Source organism: Balaenoptera borealis (assembly GCF_965194805.1).
Source record: "Balaenoptera borealis genome assembly, chromosome: 16".
Taxonomy (NCBI): Eukaryota; Metazoa; Chordata; class Mammalia; order Artiodactyla; family Balaenopteridae; genus Balaenoptera; species Balaenoptera borealis.
Window position 1 is genome coordinate 22,021,771 of NC_138872.1, and position 18,045 is coordinate 22,039,815.

The following is an 18,045-nucleotide window of genomic DNA, read 5'->3' on the forward strand; positions in this document are numbered from 1 at the left end:
TTCAAAAGATGTAGACAAAACTCAACTATATTAAGATGATATACATATAGGTAGTAAAAGTGTAAAAAGAACATTGAGAATGGGATTACCTTAAAAATCAGGGTGGTGGTGACCTCTAAGAGGGAGGAGGGGGGTGATCTGGAAGACATGGGCTGGGCAGAGGGTTCAGTTATGGGGTGCTGCTTGATAAGCTGGTAGCTCACCCCTACTTGCTTTATAATTTATTTATTCACAGAACAGTGTAAACATATTTTATGCTCTCTTCTGTATGTGTAGTTATCTCAAAATCTGAGAATAATTCAAGTGCCTGGTAATTGGATTGGCGCTGGACAAAGGCTGCTTTTCCTTTGACTTCTTGTGCCCCCCCCTCCAGTGCTTTTTCTGTGCTTGGGGGGCAGAAAGCAGGAGCGAGAAGATGCTGAGTGAGGCGTGGGCGTGGGCTGGCCAAGCCCTTCCCACCTGCCCTTCTCCGGTGGCACTGCTCCCGGATACAAATGCCCCAGAAAGACACTGCCCAGAGGCTATTTTAAACCGCTTTATTCAGGTTGGCTGGTAGTCACGGACTGGATCATGTGTACAGGGTAACCCACCCACCCCTAGGCAAAGCCTCTCCCACATCCCCCGACTCCATCGTTGAGGTGCGGCCAGAGGTTTGAGCCAGTTCTGAAGGGGTGTTGGGCCCAATAGAAATATTTACAAATCACCAGGGGGTGGGTGCCCCCCTGATCAGGAATTGTGAGGGGATTGGTATTGGGGGGCCCTCGGCTCCCAACAGCCCCAGGCCCTTGGGTGGGTTCGGCATGGGTCCTGGGAGGCAGCTGGGACATTAGGAGCTGGCAGAGGGGGGGCTCCTGGAGAGCCTCGAAGCCCCTCGAAGGGGTCCTGCTGGTGCAGAACTCTGCATGGGGCCATGGGGTCAGAGAGGAAAGGCCCTCCTTCCGACTTGCCATGTGAAGGGGCAGATTCCTGCCCCGGGGCGGGCAGGGAGCTGTTTCTTAGTATAAGGAGGCTGAACGTGAAGGACCCACCTGGAGGCAGTGGGGTCTCCCTCTCCTCCCAGGGCCCCTGTGAGCCACCCTGCCAACCGGCCACAGGTCTCCTGGGGGCTCTGCTCCCAGTTCTTTGCCAGAGGAGAGGCCCCAGTTCTGCTCAGAAGATTCAAGTCCAAATTTGGGGAGGGGTCACTGTCCACACCTCCAGGTCCAAGCAGGGGATGGTCGGAAGGAGGGGGAGTGAGGCTGGGAGGCCCCGGCTTGGGACGGGATGGGGGACAAGCAAGCAAAGCGAAACACTGGACTCTACTGAAGCTGGTGACAGAAGGCGGCAGCCCGGCCCCGGCCTGGTGCCCCACCCCAGCGTTCCGGGGCGGTTGTCCCCTCGGTGCCCCGGGCCACCTTCTCTGAGCCAGGTCACGGGGAGGGTCTGAAGGGGAAGGGTTGGGCGGGCCTTACATGCTGAGCCAAGGGGTGGTGGGAGGAGGGTCGACGTGGGGGTCATGGGCGGTCTCGGGATGGGGAGGCAGCTGGACCCGGACAATCCCGTCCCCAGCGGTCCAGCGGCTCCTCATGCACTCGGTACAGCCGTAGGGGCGCAGGGCGGGCCGGCGGCGGGCTGGGCATCAGTCTAGAGGCTGCAGGCCTCCTCATCCACCGAGCGCTTCCGCAGCTCCTTGCCGGGCTTGGGGGGCGGCGGGGCGGGCGCTGCGGGCGGGGCCTCGGGCAGGTGCAGGACGGAGTTTTCTCCCGGCTGCACCCGCAGGTAGGCCTTGACCTTGTGGTGCCGGGCCTTGCCGTCGCTGAAGTCGATGACACGGCACTCGTAGGTGCCTTCGTCCGTGGGCTTCACCCGCGACAGGCGCAGCTTGTGGGAGATGTTGCTGCCCACCACCTTGACCACCTGGGGGCGACAGAGAGACGGTGACCTGGCCATGGGGGGCCCCAGAGACACTCCCACGAGGGCACGTGGAGTTCAACAGCAAAAGAGTAGAAGCAACTTCAATGGCCATCAACAGATCAGATAAATAGGCAGTAGTCAGTTCATTCAGTGGACTATTGCACAGCAGTTAAAAAGAATGAGCTAGAACTAGGCGTGTTAGAGCTCAGGGACATGCAGGAAGTGAAAAGATCTCATTGCAAAACTCCTACGTACAGTGTGATGCCATTTCTGGAAAGAAACACGGGAAAATACTCTACACTGGTTTTGGTGACTTGTGTGTGTGCAAGTTTGAAAACAGATGGGAGGGAACACAGTGGCCTCACAGCCATGGTTGTCTCTGGAGTGGAGCCCAGGGAAGGGCCGAGGACCCGGGGTAGACTGCAAAGTGAATCCTTAGCTTTGCTTCTCAAACAAACAAACAAACAAATAAATGCTGATCACAAATATATCAGAATGCTAACAACTGTTCAGTTGGGGGGGAGCAAGAGTGTGACATCTGTCTTTGTACTTTGGCTTTTTGCTCGTTTATTTATTTGATGTGGTTTTAAAATTTTTACTTAAAATTAAAATATAATTTATATAGAGTAAGGCACACACAGCTTAATGAAATTTTACTCGCATGTACACCGGTGTGACCACCATCCAGAGCAAGGCATGGGACGCTTACAACCCTCTGGAGCGCACCCTTGTGGCCGCTCCTTGTCAATACTCACCCCCGAGGGGTTACCCACTAGTCTGATTTCTATCACCATAGATTAGTTTTCCCTGTTCTTGAACTCCTCCGTGTGTGGCTTCTTTCACACAACATAATATCAGTGAGATCCCTTCATGTTGCACGGCTCAGTTTGTTCTTTTTTATTGCAGTGTAGTATTCCATCATATGGATATACCACAATCTGTTTATCCAGTCACCTGTTGATGGACATTTGGGTAGTTTTCAGATTACAGCTCTTACGAATAAATCTGCCACAAACATAAAGCTACTGTGGGTTTTTTTCAATTAAGAAAGAAAAGGCAGTTGGACAGTCATATAAGATAAATCATTGGGGAAGCTGGGTGAAGGGGACAGGGGACTCTGTGATCTCTTTTTGCAACTTTCTATGAGTCTGCAATTCAAAATAAAAAGCTGGAAAAAAAGAGAGGAGTTGGGCCTATAGAGTGGGGGGGTGGTAACGGGAGGAGGCTTCCATCCTTCCTTGTCCCCTTATTTCTTACAACCAAAAGGAGCCTTGCCCCACCTCCTGTAGCCCCTGCCCCACCTACACAGAACAGGGGAGAACAGTCCCCAACCGCCAGCCACGGACCCCCTGCCCAATGATCTCACCACCAGTTGGCATTGCAGGCTCGCCAGGGCCAGGATGGAGCTGAGTGGGATTCAGACCTGTGGCCCCAGTTCTGAGCCCATCTGGTCCCTCTCCCCTTGGGTGGGGGGGGGGGGCAATGGGGACAGACAACCAGCCTGCCTATTCTTGCCACAGCCCACATTCTGGAGGAGGACACCCCTGCCGATCACCCTTGCAGTGAGGAGGACAGGATGAGGAAGAGGACGGTCTCTGAGGGGGTGCATTCACTGTGCAGCGGGCACTCACACACATGACTTCTAATCACCCCACTAATCTGCTCTGGCTTCCCTGGCCCCTTCCTCTCAGATGCCAAGCTCCTTCTGGCCTCACAGCCTTCTGGTCTCTCTGCCTGGGTGCTGTCCCCTTGACTCCCATTCATTCTCAAACATCACCTCCTCCAAAAAGCCTTCGATCACATCTCCCTGTCTATTTCTTTCCTAATAGCCATCACAATTTGAGAACCATTTTGTTTACTTGATTTTTGTTTCTCTCTCTGGCTAAACTATAAACTCCACGAGGGCAGGGATGATACCTATTTTGTTCATCTTAGTGACCATCGCAGAGCCTGGTACCCTGCAAATAATAACGATAAAAACATTTGTTAAATGAATGGCCTCACTCTAGCTCCTTCTTTCTCCAAATGAAGTGGTACCCAGATATTACGCTTTTTGATTTCAGGTCATGTATATATGATCCTACCCACTTTACAGATGGCGAAGCTACGGCTCTGAAAGAAGCGACTTTCCCATGGGCACTGAGTCAGTGAATGGCAGAGCGGGGAACTGACCCCAGGCCTGAGTCCACGCACTCAAACCCTCCAAAGGCGTGACAAGAGGCCCACAGAGGGCCACGCGGAGCTGGCAGGGCCAAGGGCGGTTTCCCAGGCTCCAGAAGGGAAGAGAGCGGTGGGCAGCCATAAGGAGCCTGGCCCGTCCTCCCTTATTCTGAGCCTTCCTGGCTGGTCATCATCCCCCCACGAAGCAGGAAAGCATGGGCTTATGGCACAGCAGGAGGCAGGAGGTGGGACGGAGGCAGAACTTCCCACCTTCCCACCAGAGCAAGCAGCGGGAGACTCTTCCAGCTGCCCCCCCGGGCAGAGGACCCCTCCTCTCCCAGCTGGAGGCCATCAGCCCTGCTGATTCCATCGCCTCTGGCCAAGGGCACGGAGAGGTCCTGCGGCCCCGCCAAGCTCTCAGGAGAGTTAGGAGGTGCTGCTGCAAGTGCGCAGCGGGGAGCGAATTACTCAACATCTGTTTCCCTCACGGATATTAATTATCCTTCATTTGTCAACCCTACAAGGCGCTAATGGAGTAATAATGTGAAGGCTGGGAGCAGCGCTAGGGAGGGAGCACCGAGCCCAGCCCACCCCTCCGCCCAGCTCCGGCCCAGAGACCAAGGCCTGGGCACCAGCTCCCTCCTGCCCTATTGCCCCTCTGTGTGGCCTCCCCCTTCAGGGAGGAGGAGGGAGACAGGGAGCACGGCAGACGGTGCTGGGAGGCTGATTCTGACACTGGCAAGTCACCAGCACCCTGGCCTTGGTTTTCTTGGGCTAGATCCATCCATCCATCCATCCAGCTGACGATTAGCGAGCGCCCACTCCGAGCTGGGCGCTGGGGACACAGCTGTGAATCAGCCAGACCCCAGCAACATCCACAGGCGGGCTCCAGGTCTAACGGAAAACCCAGACCTCACACCCGTAACCAAGCAGCCCGGGGAGCTGGTTTCCAACAGGACAAAGGGAGGGGACACTCATCAGAGGCTGCTCCCTCCCAGCCCCAGGGGTCTGCGCCTTTAAGCACCGTCCGGAGAAGGCAAGTAAGAAAAACAGTCACAACAGTAACGGTATTGCTGGTAGCTAGTGTTTATGGAGCGCTTGATCCCTGTGAAATGATGTGCTAGATAGTCTACACCTTATTTAAACCTCATAATAACCCCGTGATGTAGGCACTGCTGGGATACCCACTGTATGGGTCAGAAAACGGAGGCTCGGAGAGGGGAAGTGATTTGCCCAAGGCCACCCAGCTGGTGACAGAGACCAGGCCTTAACCACATCTCTGGGGAGCCTCCCGGAACCAGTAAACCACAGGTCTTTCTACCCCCTCCCCCGTCATTCCATAGGCCCCCAGCCCTCCATGACTTGGGGGAGCCCAGGCCTTCCTCAGAAGCACCTCCTGCGGGAGGGGGCCCATCATCCTACCCAGGCTTCTTGTGAGCGGTGGAGCAGCCTGTTGGATTTCAACATTCACAGACTGGGCAGAAAAATCCTATGGCCCCGGCCTCCAACACAGCCGGAGAGGTTATGACGGGAAGAGACCCCCAGGCGGCAGCTGGCTGTAAATCATAATCACCTCGGCACAGGCATCGACAGGCCTTAGCAGTGCAATTAAGTACCTAATTATGCTGAAAGAGACAAGGCCAGTCCACACCAGCACCAAGCTCAGCCTCCTCCCTGCTTGTCCACGGCCCAGGCCTTTCCGGACACGGCAGGAGCCCACAGACCATCAGGTGGGCAGGCTGGGATCTTTCTCCCGAGCCGAACCAGGAAGAATGGGTGATGCTAATTTGCGTCCATGGTGCCAGACCTTTCCTCCACGTGGCCTCAGCCTAAGAGTGACGTGGTGGCCCTGGGAAGGTGCTGGGTGGGGAAGAGGGGTCAGAGGGTCCCTGCCCCAGGCCAGGGCTCGCTCTGAGCTCCGCCACTCCCGTGCCTCCGTCAGCAGCACCCAGCCACCTCACCAGCCCCTTGGCATGTCCAGAACCCAACCCAGAGTCTCCCCAAATCTGGGCCCCAGAAGGCTTCACCCATTCCAGCTAGACCTTCCCAAGTCATCATCCCCACTGCTCCTTTCACACTCTGGCACAATCCATCTCTGAATCCCACTGATCTTCCCTCTAAACATCACTGGGCCCCCTTCCCTTCTCTCCAGAATCCAGATCCCCAGGCACTGGCCAGGACAACACCACAGCCTCCTCCAGGGTCTCCCCAAAGCCACTCTGGCTCCTTCCAATCCGTCCTCCTGTGACAGCCAGACAGATCTTCCCAAAACGCCCCCAACTTAGAACACTTCCTTTGATGGCTCCCAGCAGTGGCTGCTGGGGGGACCTTTGGGGTCTCATCCCCACCTTCCCCTCAGCCACAACAGCCTCCTGCAGTTCCTCCAACACACACACCCAGAGAAGTTCCCCCTACTCCTAGTCAACCTCTCTACACTTCAGTGCTCACTTCACCTCATTCTACCTCCTCCAGGAAGCCCTCCAGACCCACCAGACTAGGTCAGGTCCTCTGTTACTGGCTGCGTTCCTTCTCATTTTGATGGTCACAGTTGTAATTTTACTTTTTATCATGAGGGATTATTGGATTAACATCCATCCCCCACACTGACTGGGAGTACCGTGAGAGCAGGGACTGGGAGTGTGTGACCATGGCCTTCACAGAGTAATCTTTGCAGTCCCAGCCAAAGGCCGGCTGCTCTATGGATGTCTCAAGGGATTTCCAAGATGGATGGAGTGATTTTTGACTCCACATGAATCTTGCCTCCCTTTCAGACTTCAGAGTTCCATGCCCTTTGTATATTGTGGATCACAGCAGGAATTTCAAGAAAATATAGAAACGTCTACTGCAGAAAATAAAGTCATAATACACCATGACCCGCCGCTTGGCCTGTTAATCCCTAGTGAAGGATGCAGACCTCGTGTGCTGCTCCGGTGGTCCCAGTCCCCATCCCCTGCACCAGAAAAGATGCGGTATCCATATGTGTATCATACCTGTGGGGCAGCCAAGCGGGGTAAACAGGGGTTTGACCTATAGGGCCACCTGGTTGATCTGACCAATGAAGCTGCCTTTTAACCATTTATGGAGATTTGGGGACAGGGGGCTGCAGTATGCTTCCTGAGGCCACTTTGGATGTACCTAGCTTTTAGGGCTTAGCTGGAGAGGAGGCTTAGGATAAGTGGGCTGGAGCACGAGGCCACACGTATATGGGGACCCAGGCTGCCCACGGCTATTTTGGACTGAAACAGGTTACATGAACTGAATCTACAGCACAAACAACTTTGGTTAGGCTGAAGGAGGAACTAACAGTAATGAAGGCAGGTAAGCCCCCTGGAAAAGAAGGTGTGTGGAGAATTTCACCTTATTTTACAATTAGGAAGTCGGGGGCCATCTCAACTTGCAAGACTGGTTAAGGGGAAATTAACCTAAATTCCAAAAGACAGAACTTCAGTTAGGTCAAAAGAAAAGTTTCCAGAACTTGAAAATGGACATAGCAGAATTTACCTGAGCCACAGGAATAAGGCCCTGATGGTAGAATCCTCAGCATATACAAGCTCCCAAGGGAGATATTTTTAAGGCCAGGGGGTCCTTTCCCAGGCCCCAAGTTAAATGAGATAATTCATGTAAAGTACTCATCATGGTTCCCGACATATGGCGGGCACTCAATAAATGTTAGCTGCTTTATTATTACTATTATTATGATTATCATCATCATCATCACAGATGCCTGTCCTCCCATATAAATGATCTCCCAAGGAGATTCTGAGCTCTTTTCATTCCCTCCCATTTCCTGTAGAGAAGCCGGGCCTCCTTTCCCTGCTCCACACATGCTAGGAACAGGAGTCACGTGATACGAATACTCGTATTAAGTTTCCACTCTAGTACCCACTGTCATTCACACGGCCAAATCCAGAGGACTTTACAGTTGCCGAAGTGTTTTCATATATTCATTAGACAGCAGCGAGGGGGGAAAGAGAGGCCCAGGGAGCTGGCAGAGCTGGACCAGGACTCAGGTCCTGTGACATTCAGGGCTGGCTCCACTGTGTCCACACTGTCCCACCCCCGCACTCAGCACTGCCATGTCTCAACCTTCCCAGGGCCACCATGGCGGCCCCAACGGGTTACAGAGCCCATCATGGAGCCCTGCCGCCACCAAACTCCCAGAAACTCACTGTACTTCCTCCTCCGAACCTGAGGCCCCCCCCAGGTGCCGACGCTACCAGCGGGGAGACTGAGCCGTTTGGCTTTCACAGTTTTTCAAAAATCAAATTAGGTCCCAACAGTTAAAAATTGGGAGATTATTCCATGGAACTCGGGATTTTTAGGTGACATGGGACTATGGGGCCGGAATTCCTGCCTGGCTCATCTAGCTCCTACAGATACAGGGCCTGTGGTCCCCAGGTCCCATAGTTTCACACAAGCCCCTTCACGGCTGCATGTCCCCTGTACACATCCATGCACAGGCATGATGCACATCGTGTTGGCATGTCCGTTTATCAAAATCTGTGTCTGGCTTTACACTGCCATTGGCCTGGGGGTGTGTGGGCATGTGTGACAGTCACTTGATAAATATTTATTGAGCACTAACTACCTGCCAGGCACTGTGCCAGGCTTTGGAAATGTAACAGTCAATCAGGCAAGCACAGTCCCAGCCCCACTGTCTCCGGGGAAGACAGGCCTGAAACAAATGCTCACAGGCATGGATAAGTGCAGACAGAAATGCAGCCAGCAGGGAGAAGGAAGGGGTGCCGGCTGAGTTCCAGGGTCCAGGGAGGCTTGCTGAGCTGAGCTCTGAAGGAAGAGAGAGGAACAGTTTTCTAGGCAGAGGGACTGGCCTGTGCAAAGGCCCAGAGGCGGAAGGAATGGGAGGCTGGAAGGCAGCGGCTGGAAGGGGGCGGTGTGAGCCGGGTCAAGCAAGACGAGATAGCCCAGAGGGTGAGCAGAGCAAGTTGCACAGAACCTCGAAGCCCGCAGAGAAAAGTCTGAGCCTTCTCCTAAGCTGCGGGAAACCGGGGTGTGCCTCTGCTTACAGGTTTCCACTAACTGCGTGTCTGTGTATTTAAGAACGGTCACGTGCAAGACGCTGTCTGCACAAGGAACTGGGTCTGTGCTTGTCTGTGAGTTTCCTAACCAGAGCCCCAGAGCCCCAGCTGGTGCAAGAATCGCCGGGGCTAGGATGGGGTGGGGGGGATTGCACAATCATGCTGAGCACATTTATTTTATTTAACCAGTTAGCACCTTCGCATTCCCCTCACGCGGGGCCCAACAGCCTTGAATTCTAATCCTCTAAGTCAATTAGATTATTCTCTCCTTTGCCTGAGACGCTCCTTAAACCCCAAACAAAATCATCGGCGAGAGAGTTGCCATGAACGGGGTATATTAATACACACACAGATTTCTACCTTCCTGGGCTTAACTGATGGGTGTTTGGGCAAGAAATGGGGTATTACGTATGGGTGTGCTCTTGGCAGAGGGTGAGGGTTAGGGTGAGGGGCTAGGGATTTAGAGAGGGTGGACCAGCAGCCGCCCTGAGCTGGAAATGGCTCAAATTTCCAGATCGCAACTCAGAAAGGCCCCGGGGCAGACTGCACAAATGATGCTTTGAAGGCCCTTGTCTGTCATCTGCCTACCTCCTGCTTGAGCTTCTGTGGGAGCCTCCCTCCTGGCCTCCCTGCCTCCGTTCTGCCACCTCCAGTGCCTGGCACAGCACCTCATGCCTCCCAATGCCCACTCTTTACACTGTGACTTCTGCTCAGGGAGCTCCTCTGCATCTAACTGGCATTGGGGTCCCGAGCTCCCCCACAGGTCCTTGAAGGGCTTCAGAAGGAGCAGCACAAAAGAGTGATTTTGGAGGTCACTCCCACACATGCACATTCATACCCCGGCGGGCACCTGCATCTTCTAAGTATGTGTCCAGTGGACTTCTAACCTCCTGCCAGGCTGACCGCATGCCCTGTGCACAAACCCACCCTGGTCCCATGGCCACACGTGTCACCAGGCCGGTCCCCTCTACACAGTCTCTTTTCTCGATCCTGCCTGCCTCTTCCAGGCCCTGCTTTGGGTGCCCTCCTCTACAAAAACTGTCAATCCCTGAGTCCCCTGGGTGCCCCACCTCACTGGGCTCCAGCATAGCCTGGAGACAAAAAGCTGGAGGCAGCTCAGCCAAGTCACGACCTCCAGCAAGGCTTTGACCCCTCTAAGCCTCAGTTGCCCCACCTGTAAAATGGGTGAAAGCTTGCCCTTCCCCATAGAGATGGAGCAACGATAAAATGAGTCAATGCATTAGAAGGCCCGGCCAGTCTTGAAATCCTTCAGCTGTAGTTCCCGCCTCACGTCTGGAGCCAGATGACCCAAGTGACCATGAGATGCCATAGCAGTCATTCGTGATGGGCCAAAAAAAGCTGGCTCAGTCTCATTACACCCTGTTGGTTCCCCAAATAAAAAATGCTGCTGAGACAGACATGAAGCATCAGGGATGCACACAGCCTTGGCCCCAAGAGGAGAGAATGCGTCTTCTCTCCTCGTCATTTGTTTGTGCCTGTCATTCAATGAACTTGAAAAATCTCTGGCTTTTAAAAAACAGAGCCAGGCCAATTTTTCCCCCTTCTTTTTTCCTTCTCCTCCATCTTCTTGCCCAAGCTCCCTGCTGAACTGGATTTTTTTTTTTTTTAATTACAGCTGTGTCCTCCATTAGAGCCCTTGTGAGAAGTCATTACCAAAACTCACACTTATTTTGGTTGCGTCCTTCCCTGCGTCTTCCTGCTGAGATGCTTTTAGCTGTTGGGAGCGGGAGGGTGGAGAAAACAGAGACAATGTGTTAGGATCACGGGGTGGGGATACAAGCAATGGCTAAGATGCTCGTGACCGCAAGTGATGCTCTGGGGACTACGGGTCTAGAGGTTGGGGTCCTTCAGCTCTGTGTCCACTCAGGGGATGGAGGTGAGTCAGAGCAAAGGAAGATAAAGGAGGTGCCTATAAAACTGTGCATGTGCTACGCATTCTGATATGTAAGGTATTTGGAGATATACAGGGAGGGTACGTGTGAACAGGCAAAAATGTGATTCGGGCTTGGTGTGTCTGTAGGAGTGTCTGTCTGTACACTTGCATCTCTCTATCTGTGAATGTGTTGTGTTTTCAGGAGTGTTTGCAGCAGATGCTGTCGGAGCCCTGCCCACATACTATCTCCCTGCAAGCTGACCCCAGAGGCGTCCAACTGCAAAGCCTGCAACTCTTTGCCTAAGGGCTTTCTCTGACCACTGGAGTCCTTTGAGCCTGTGTGCTGGGGGGTTGACACCTCCAGGAGCTAGATGAGTTTAATATATATGTGTGAATATGTTAGAGGCCATTTCATGAAACATGCAAGAATGTGTGAGCATGCCCGTGTGTGCATATGAAGGTGTGTCATGTAAGAGTTCGTAAGTGAACAGGTGGGCAGATACATATGTGTTTGCATAATATTTACATGTACACAAGCGTAAGAATGAGAGTGTCTTAGTTTGTTCCCCCAGAAGCAGACCCTGAGACAAAGATTCAGGTGCAAGTGGTTTTATTTGGTAGGTGATCCCAGGAAACATCAGGAGAGGAATGAGTGAGTGAGACAAAAGAGGAAAGGAAGTCAATAATGGGTATGTCATCAAGCCAGTTACCACCCTGGGCAACTGGAACTTACTCCCACTGGGCACCTGGGGGAAAGGGAGTAGGATGCCCTTCAGTTATCCCAACTGAGGAGCAAGGGAGCTGGGGTATTTACCCTCCAACTCCCGTCAGTCATTGACGGAGCGCTCCTCCAGCCTGCCTTGCTGGCCAGCAGGCTCTATTGTCCAGAGAAGACCCTCAGGCAGTGTTGCAGGGCTTGGCGGCGGGGCTGGTGGCAGGGGATGGTGCTTACCCGGCACGTGGGCGGGGACACCAATAGCTTCTGCACCCCGCCATCCCCTCCCCACCTCCCCGCCGCAGGCGGGCACAGTGTGTGCGTGCCAGCGTGTACGAGTGCAGAGGTGAATGTGTGTGCCGTGACTGGGCTGCCTCGTGTGCCTGCACGTATGTGGAAAGGCATGCATGTACACGTGTGTGTGACAGCTTCTGTCCCTCTGGCCTGCTTCCCCACCTGTACACGAAGGGAGGGGCTCTACTCCTTGGAAGGCCCTTCTTAGTGGGCCCATCCCAAGTGCTCAGCCTGGCTCCGCCCCCTGCCCCTCCCCACAAGCAGGCCTCCGTTCCGGGGAAAAAGGGAAGGAGACAGCGGGGGCTTCAGAGGACGAACAGAGCTGGGGCCACGCCCCTCCGAGGAGGTGAGGGGCAGAGACCAGGCCCAGCCGCACTCGGAAGTCTCCCCAGGGGCGGTACCTGGTTCGAGGCCCATCCCTGCTTGTCCGTCCAGTCTCTGTGGCTCCGCACGTACCACCACTGGATCTCCAGCGAGTAGGAGGGGGAGCCGCTGCCGCGGAAGGAGCAGGCCATCTCCACGTCCTCGCCCGTCCGCGCCGTCATGTCGTGGGGCGTCTCTGTGAACAGGGCTGTGCGGAGAAACCGGGGGAGGGGGGGCCGGGGCTCAGGAAACAGCGGGGCCGGCGGCCCGGGGCCGGTGCGGGGGCTGGAGCGGAGAGAGAGGGAGCGGCCGGGCCTGCGGGCGGGGGTGGCCTGGCTGCAGGTGCGGCACCTGGACGAGCTCCGCGAGGCTGCGCAGAGGCCTGTGCGGCGGCAGCTGGCCAGACCTGGGGACGACGGAGTAGGCCCGGGGCCCCGAAGGCCCCACACAGCTGGGCCTTGATCCCGGAGCCCGCGGGCACCAGATTCTCGAGAAGGGAGCGATGGATCCGAGGAGGCCTTGGTTGGAAGGTGTGAGCAAGGAGGCCAGGGAGGAAGCTGCCGTTTTCATCAGTTCTTCCCCGATTTCTCCAGTTGCCCCCATCCTGGGTTATTCCCCACCCCAGGGCACAGCGTTCAGCACCGTCTTTGCAAAACCAAATCGGACCTACCCCCCGGCCCCCTCGGAACCCTTCGTCGGGTCCCCTCTGCACCAGGTTGGGGGGCAAGCCCTGCCCCCACCTCTCCCTGGTCTCCATTCTGTCCTGTAAACATGCCTCACTTTCTCACCTCACTTTTGCCCTCGCAGTTCCCAACGCCTGGAATGTTCTTCCCTTGGTCCCTCTTCGTCCAGCAAGTCACTCAAAGCTCAGCTGAAACTTGGTCCCCTCAGAGAGGCCCTCCCTGGCCACCTGGGTAGGGTCCTCTCAACCGCCCACCTCCCACCTGCCCACCTCCCACCTGCCCGGGGAATGGCCACGGTCTTGCATCGGTTCACTGCCTGCACTGCCTGTGCAAGCTGCATGAGAACAGGGGCCAGCTCTCCTGTGGCTACACATCTCCCGGCACCTCGCAGGTGCCCCAAACGGGTGATACATCCTCCATCCTCTCAAGAGCCCCAGGAGGCGGTGGGAGACACATGTGCCTCCCATCCCTCCAGCAGGGTCCAGCTCACCCACCAAATCCCAGAGCAGGCGGTTCCTGGGACCCAGCAGGAGCCCCACCCACTGCCATGCCCACCACGCTGGCAGGTAAACAGAAAACAAATCCCCGCTCAGTGCAGCCCAGCACTGCTCCCCACCATATGTTCTGACTCTCGTCTCTCCAAATACATACCGTCCTGAGATGTAATTAGAATCCTTTCCTCTTCTCAGGAGAGATTTTTCTCGCCCTGGAAAGACGCCTGGCAACAGGCAGGTCACCCAGGGAATGCTGCATCCATCAGTGCCCCCATCCCGTGCCCACTTTGCTGCTGCAGCCCGCCAGACACCCCCCACCCAGCGGGCAGACAAGCCCACCTTGCAGCCCCGGTGGTCCCTCAAGGCACCGCTCAGCTCAGGGCAGAAGGAGGACAGAGTCTGACTGGGGGCGGGGGTCCTGCTCTGGGGCCACCTCCCTCCACCCCCTCCCCATGATCCCGAGGGTTTTGGGAGGATCGGGATTGATAAGTTGCTTTTTCTGCTCTGCACACAGGGTTTCCAAGTGGAGCCTGACTCCAGCAACGAGTCTCTGGGCTAAGAGAAAGTCTGTGACATCCCTGACCTCCACGGTCATGGGTTCGGGCTGCCCACATCCTCTGAGGTTTGGGAGGGACCTTGTTACGCTGTTGCATAACAAAGCCCGTTTGATGAGAATGGGTGTTGTTGGAGTTACTGAACACAAGCCAGGCGTGGTGTGCGGTCAGCTGAGAGCGGGGCCTGTCCTTATTCCCAATGGGCAGCAGGCTCCTGGAGGAAGGTACCCGCCCACCCGCCTCTGCCTTCCAGGTGCCCTGGCCCCAAACTGTAGAGTTGCCCTTGCCTCCCTCGTTCTTCCTCTTACACCCCCTTTCGGTCACTGGGGAATCCCATGGGTTCTGCCTCCAGGACATCTCCTGAATCTGGTCCCTTCTGCCCACTTCAACTGCCCCACGCTGGGCCAGCCGTCACCACCTCTCCCCCGTAACAGTGGGGGAGCCTCCTCACTGACCTCCCTGCCCCCTCCCCGACAATTTATTTTCAACACAGCAGCCAGAGGTAATTTGGCAAAACACAAATCAATCCCTGTCTCTTCTGTCCTCAAGCTGCTTTTCCACTTGCTCATTCCATTCCTGACACGATGGCCTCCTTGCTGCTCCTCCAACATTCCAGCTGAGATCCTACCTCAGGGCCTTTGCGCGTGCTGTTCCCTCTGCCTAGAAGGCTCTTCCCCCAAATTCTCACATGGCTCCCTCCTTCCCCTGCTTCAGGACTCTGCTCAAATGTCACCTCCTCAGCAAGGCCTACCCTGACCACCTCACTTAAAACTGCATCCCTGGGAATTCCCTGGCAGTCCAGTGGTTAGGACTCACGCGCGTTCACTGCCAGGGCCAGGGTTCAATCCCTGGTCGGGGAAATAAGATCGCACAAGCTGCACGGCCAAAATAACAAATAAATAAAAATTTTAAAAATGAAAAGAAAATTGCAAAATTGAATTTGTATTTTAAAAAAAACAAAAAAAACCTGCATCCCTTGCCCCAACCCAGTGCTTCAAATCCCTCTTCCCGTCCCACATACTAACAGTGCTGTCCACTAGAACTTTCTGTGACAAGGAAAATGTTCTATATCTGAGCTAATACAGTAGCCACCAGCCACATGTATCTATTGAGCACCTGAAATATGACCAGTGTGAATGAGAAACTGAATTTTAAGTTTTATTCCATTTAAATTCATTTAAACTTAAATGTAAATGGCCACTTGTAGGTAACGGCTACTGTATCGGACAGCACAGCTAATACACTTATTTTATTTATGTTTATGGTCTGCTTTCCCTTCCAGGAGGCAGGGGCGGTGCCTGTCTTGTCTACTGATATATCCCCAGCCTGGCACATAGTAGGTGCTCAATAAATACTTTTTGAATAAACGAATGCGCAGACCTGGCTGGTCAGTGGTGGAGCAGCGTCCACAGGCAGGAGGGCCCCCGTCCGAGAGTCCCAGGCCAGGCCCAGCCCTCCATGCCTGCTCTGATGCTGACTTGCCAACTCGAGCAGGACTGAAGGGAGCCGCTGAGGACCGAGCCACCGGGAGGGCTGGGAGGTGATCAGAGCGAGCCATTGGCCCCCGGTCCTGGGACAGCCGGATTCGGCTTTGATCCAGGCCCCTGCCCACCCAGCACCCTTTGCAAACAGGGGAAGGAGGAGAGTGGTGAGGCCCCCTAGTTGGATCCGAGGTAACCGGCGGTGTGACCCTGCTGACCAAGAGACAGCGGGAGGGACACACCTGTGACCCTCTCCAGGTGCCACTGCCTGAGCCACGGGAATCAGAAAGTACCCACACTTTTCCCTCCTGCAAATGGAGAAAGGGGGTCCAGAGCTACCGGGGAGTGGGGGCTTTGCTCATCCCAGGATCACAGAGCTAGGAAGGGCAGAGCCAGCCCTGGAGCCTGGGCCTGCGTGACTCAGCCATGGCCCTTCTCCTCCCAGAGATGGCTGAGTGGGGGAAGCACATCTCTCCGACAGGAGGATGGGAAATGGTACATCTGGGTCTCATGGGTGGAAGGAAGGGCAGAGATGGGCTGTCCTTGGGTGGGTTTTCCATGAGGGTGACCTGGGGAAGGGCCAGCCTCCATCCACCCTCACTCAGCCTCCCCCTGCCCACAAGCTCCCCCAGCTGACTGAAAACCCTGACCCTGGCCCACCAGCTCTTCTTACTGATGCAGAAAATGAGGTTCAGAGAGGGCAGTATCTGGCCTGGGGCTACTCAGCAGCCAGGGGTCAGCAAGGTCAGGCTTCAGGCCCGCTCACCCCCAACACACAGCCCCTATCCCCCAACCCGGATCCCAGTAACTGTCCTCTAGAGGGCGCTGTCCAACAGACACCAAATGCAAGCCACGCAGGCAAGACACATACGGCATTTTAAATGTTCTATAGCCATATTTCAAAAAGTAACGACAATTTTTTTAAACAGGTGAAATTAATTTTAATCATTTATTTTATTTAACCCAAGATATCAAAAAATTATTTCAACAGGTATAAAATTAATGAGATATTTTACATTCTTTTTTGTGCTAAGTCTTGGATATCCAGCATGTATTTTACATGATTACAACACATCTCAATTTAGACTAGCCACATTCCCACTGCTCAGTTGCCACCTACGGCGGGTGTCCTGGCAGGTGGTGACACTGTGCCAGCCTCAGCTCCCCTCCCCCTCACATGTCCCCATTGCTCAGAGGAGGCGGCCCAGGCCCAGCACAGGGCGGTAACCCTTCCAAGGCCATGTGGCAGAGCTTGGATTTGAATTCAGGACTGTCTGACTCCCAAGGCCATGCTATTCCCAGAGAATTCAAACTCTTTTTGGTGGTAGGGCTCTTTCTTAAAAAGGAACAGTCCCAAATGGCCAACCCTGCCTTGGAAGGTCCTGGAGAGGACCCTTCCTCTGGGACGAGGTGGGCAGTCTGTTTTATTCTGAGTGTAAAGGCCTGGGTGGGTACAGAGGAGGCATTTCACCCAGGCTGAGGCAATCAAGGGAGGCTTTCCAGAGGGGGTGTTGCTCCCCCCATCCCCAGGTGGGCCAGATGTCCTGAGCTGGAGTGGGGAGGGGCACTAGCTGGGAGAATGGAGGGAGAACCCAGTTCCAAGAACTCCTGGGAGCCAGGAGAGTTGTCTGCAGGTGTAGCCACCAGCTCTTCCTCGCCACATGGGCTCTGATCCCCTCAGACCCTGCCTGGAGGCACTTGGTGAAATGGGTTGGGGGAGACGCCCTCAGGATCCCATTGACTCCAACCTCAGTGGTGATGGGGGCAATGCATCCTCAGGACAAGTGGGGAAACCGAGGCTCTAGATATTTGACGGCGTATCTGAGTCTTCCTGTTCCAGAGGCAGCAACATGAAGGTTTGTCTGGGCTCCACCCCAAGGAAGCCCCTTCCCCCAGGGAGAAGCTGTGTGCAGATAACTGCCAGGAGCACAGGACTGAGCTGGGGAGGAGGGACTGAGCCTGTTTCTGCCAACAGACTTGCTGTGCGACCTTGGGAGAATTTCTCCCCCTCTCTGAGCCTCAGATTGCTCCTCTATACAATGGGGGTTGTATCTCATGGTCTGAGACCCCCACCAGCTCAGACAGCCTAAGGGAGAAAGTGATATATGTCCTAAGAGCCATGGTTTGGGCATTGGAAGGGGAGGGGTCCCTCCTACTTAGGGGAGAAGGGGACTCTGGAGGGAGGAGGAGGTGGCCTGGCCCTTCAGCCAGGCCCCGAAGGAGGCGTGGATACTGACAAGCAGAGGAGGAAAAAAGGGATGGTGTGAACCAAGGAGGAAAGGAGGGAAACCCAGGGAGCTTTGTTTAAAAATGATAATAATAGGGACTTCCCTGGTGGTCCAGTGGTTAAGACTCAGCTTCCACTGCAGAGGGCACGGGTTCGACCCCTGGTCGGGGAACTAAGATTCCACGTGCCGCGTGGCGCAGCCACAAATCATCATCAACATCATCCACCATTTACGGAGCACCTACTGC

General features: G+C 54.9%; 1 protein-coding gene across 1 annotated transcript in view; it reads right to left on the reverse strand.

Moving 5' to 3' along the window:
* Positions 1 to 522: 522 nt before the first annotated feature.
* Positions 523 to 18,045, reverse strand: part of VSTM2L (V-set and transmembrane domain containing 2 like) — a 36,801-nt gene continuing 19,278 nt past the window's right edge. The window contains exons 2-4 of the mRNA XM_082359862.1: positions 12,397 to 12,566; positions 10,777 to 10,827; positions 523 to 1,896 (exon numbers count right to left, since the gene is read on the reverse strand). Coding sequence (XP_082215988.1) covers positions 1,624 to 1,896; positions 10,777 to 10,827; positions 12,397 to 12,566 — 494 coding nt within the window. The 3' untranslated portion in view covers positions 523 to 1,623. The remainder of the gene's footprint in view (positions 1,897 to 10,776; positions 10,828 to 12,396; positions 12,567 to 18,045) is intronic.